The following is a 460-nucleotide window of genomic DNA, read 5'->3' as shown; positions in this document are numbered from 1 at the left end:
TATAGGGAAACCTTCGCTAGTTCAGTTCCTTGCAAGTAATCACCTCGCTGCTTTCTTCCCCGCAGAGAAATCTGGCTCAGCTCCCTCCGGAGGCCCTTCCCGGCTCAGCAGCAGCAGCTCCTCCGAGTCTGGGAGCAGCAGCTCCAGTGGCTCCAGCTCGGACAGCAGCGATTCGGAATGAGTTACGGACACTTACACATAAAACACAAAATGGACATCACCCTCACCGATCATCTGCAGTGTTCCTTTCTCTCCTTAATATACTGCTCTTGTTCCACGGTGGTCAGGTTTTTTTCCTCTCTCTTTCTCTGACTTTTTTTAATTTTATTTTTTAATTCAGTGTTACAAAAGGTATCTTCCATTTTTGGGGGGGGGGGGGCGCTCTTTTAATAGGTCAAAGATCTTTGCGTGTGCGTGTGTGTGTGACTAGACTTTATGACAAATAGTTCCCTTTGCATAA

The 460-nt window shown here is 47.2% G+C and overlaps 1 protein-coding gene across 1 annotated transcript in view; it reads left to right on the top strand.

Annotated features, from left to right (window-relative positions):
• The window catches only part of BRD3 (bromodomain containing 3), a 19,101-nt gene extending 18,920 nt beyond the window's left edge, over positions 1–181 (top strand). Inside the window, exon 11 of the mRNA XM_010293522.1 lies at positions 66–181. Within this exon, the coding sequence (XP_010291824.1) occupies positions 66–181 (116 nt within the window). The remainder of the gene's footprint in view (positions 1–65) is intronic.
• The last annotated feature ends 279 nt before the right edge of the window (positions 182–460 follow it).

Source organism: Phaethon lepturus, unplaced genomic scaffold (assembly GCF_000687285.1).
Source record: "Phaethon lepturus isolate BGI_N335 unplaced genomic scaffold, ASM68728v1 scaffold17258, whole genome shotgun sequence".
Classification (NCBI taxonomy): Eukaryota; Metazoa; Chordata; class Aves; order Phaethontiformes; family Phaethontidae; genus Phaethon; species Phaethon lepturus.
Note: the sequence above shows the minus strand (reverse complement) of the source record. Positions and strands in the feature narration are given on the sequence as shown.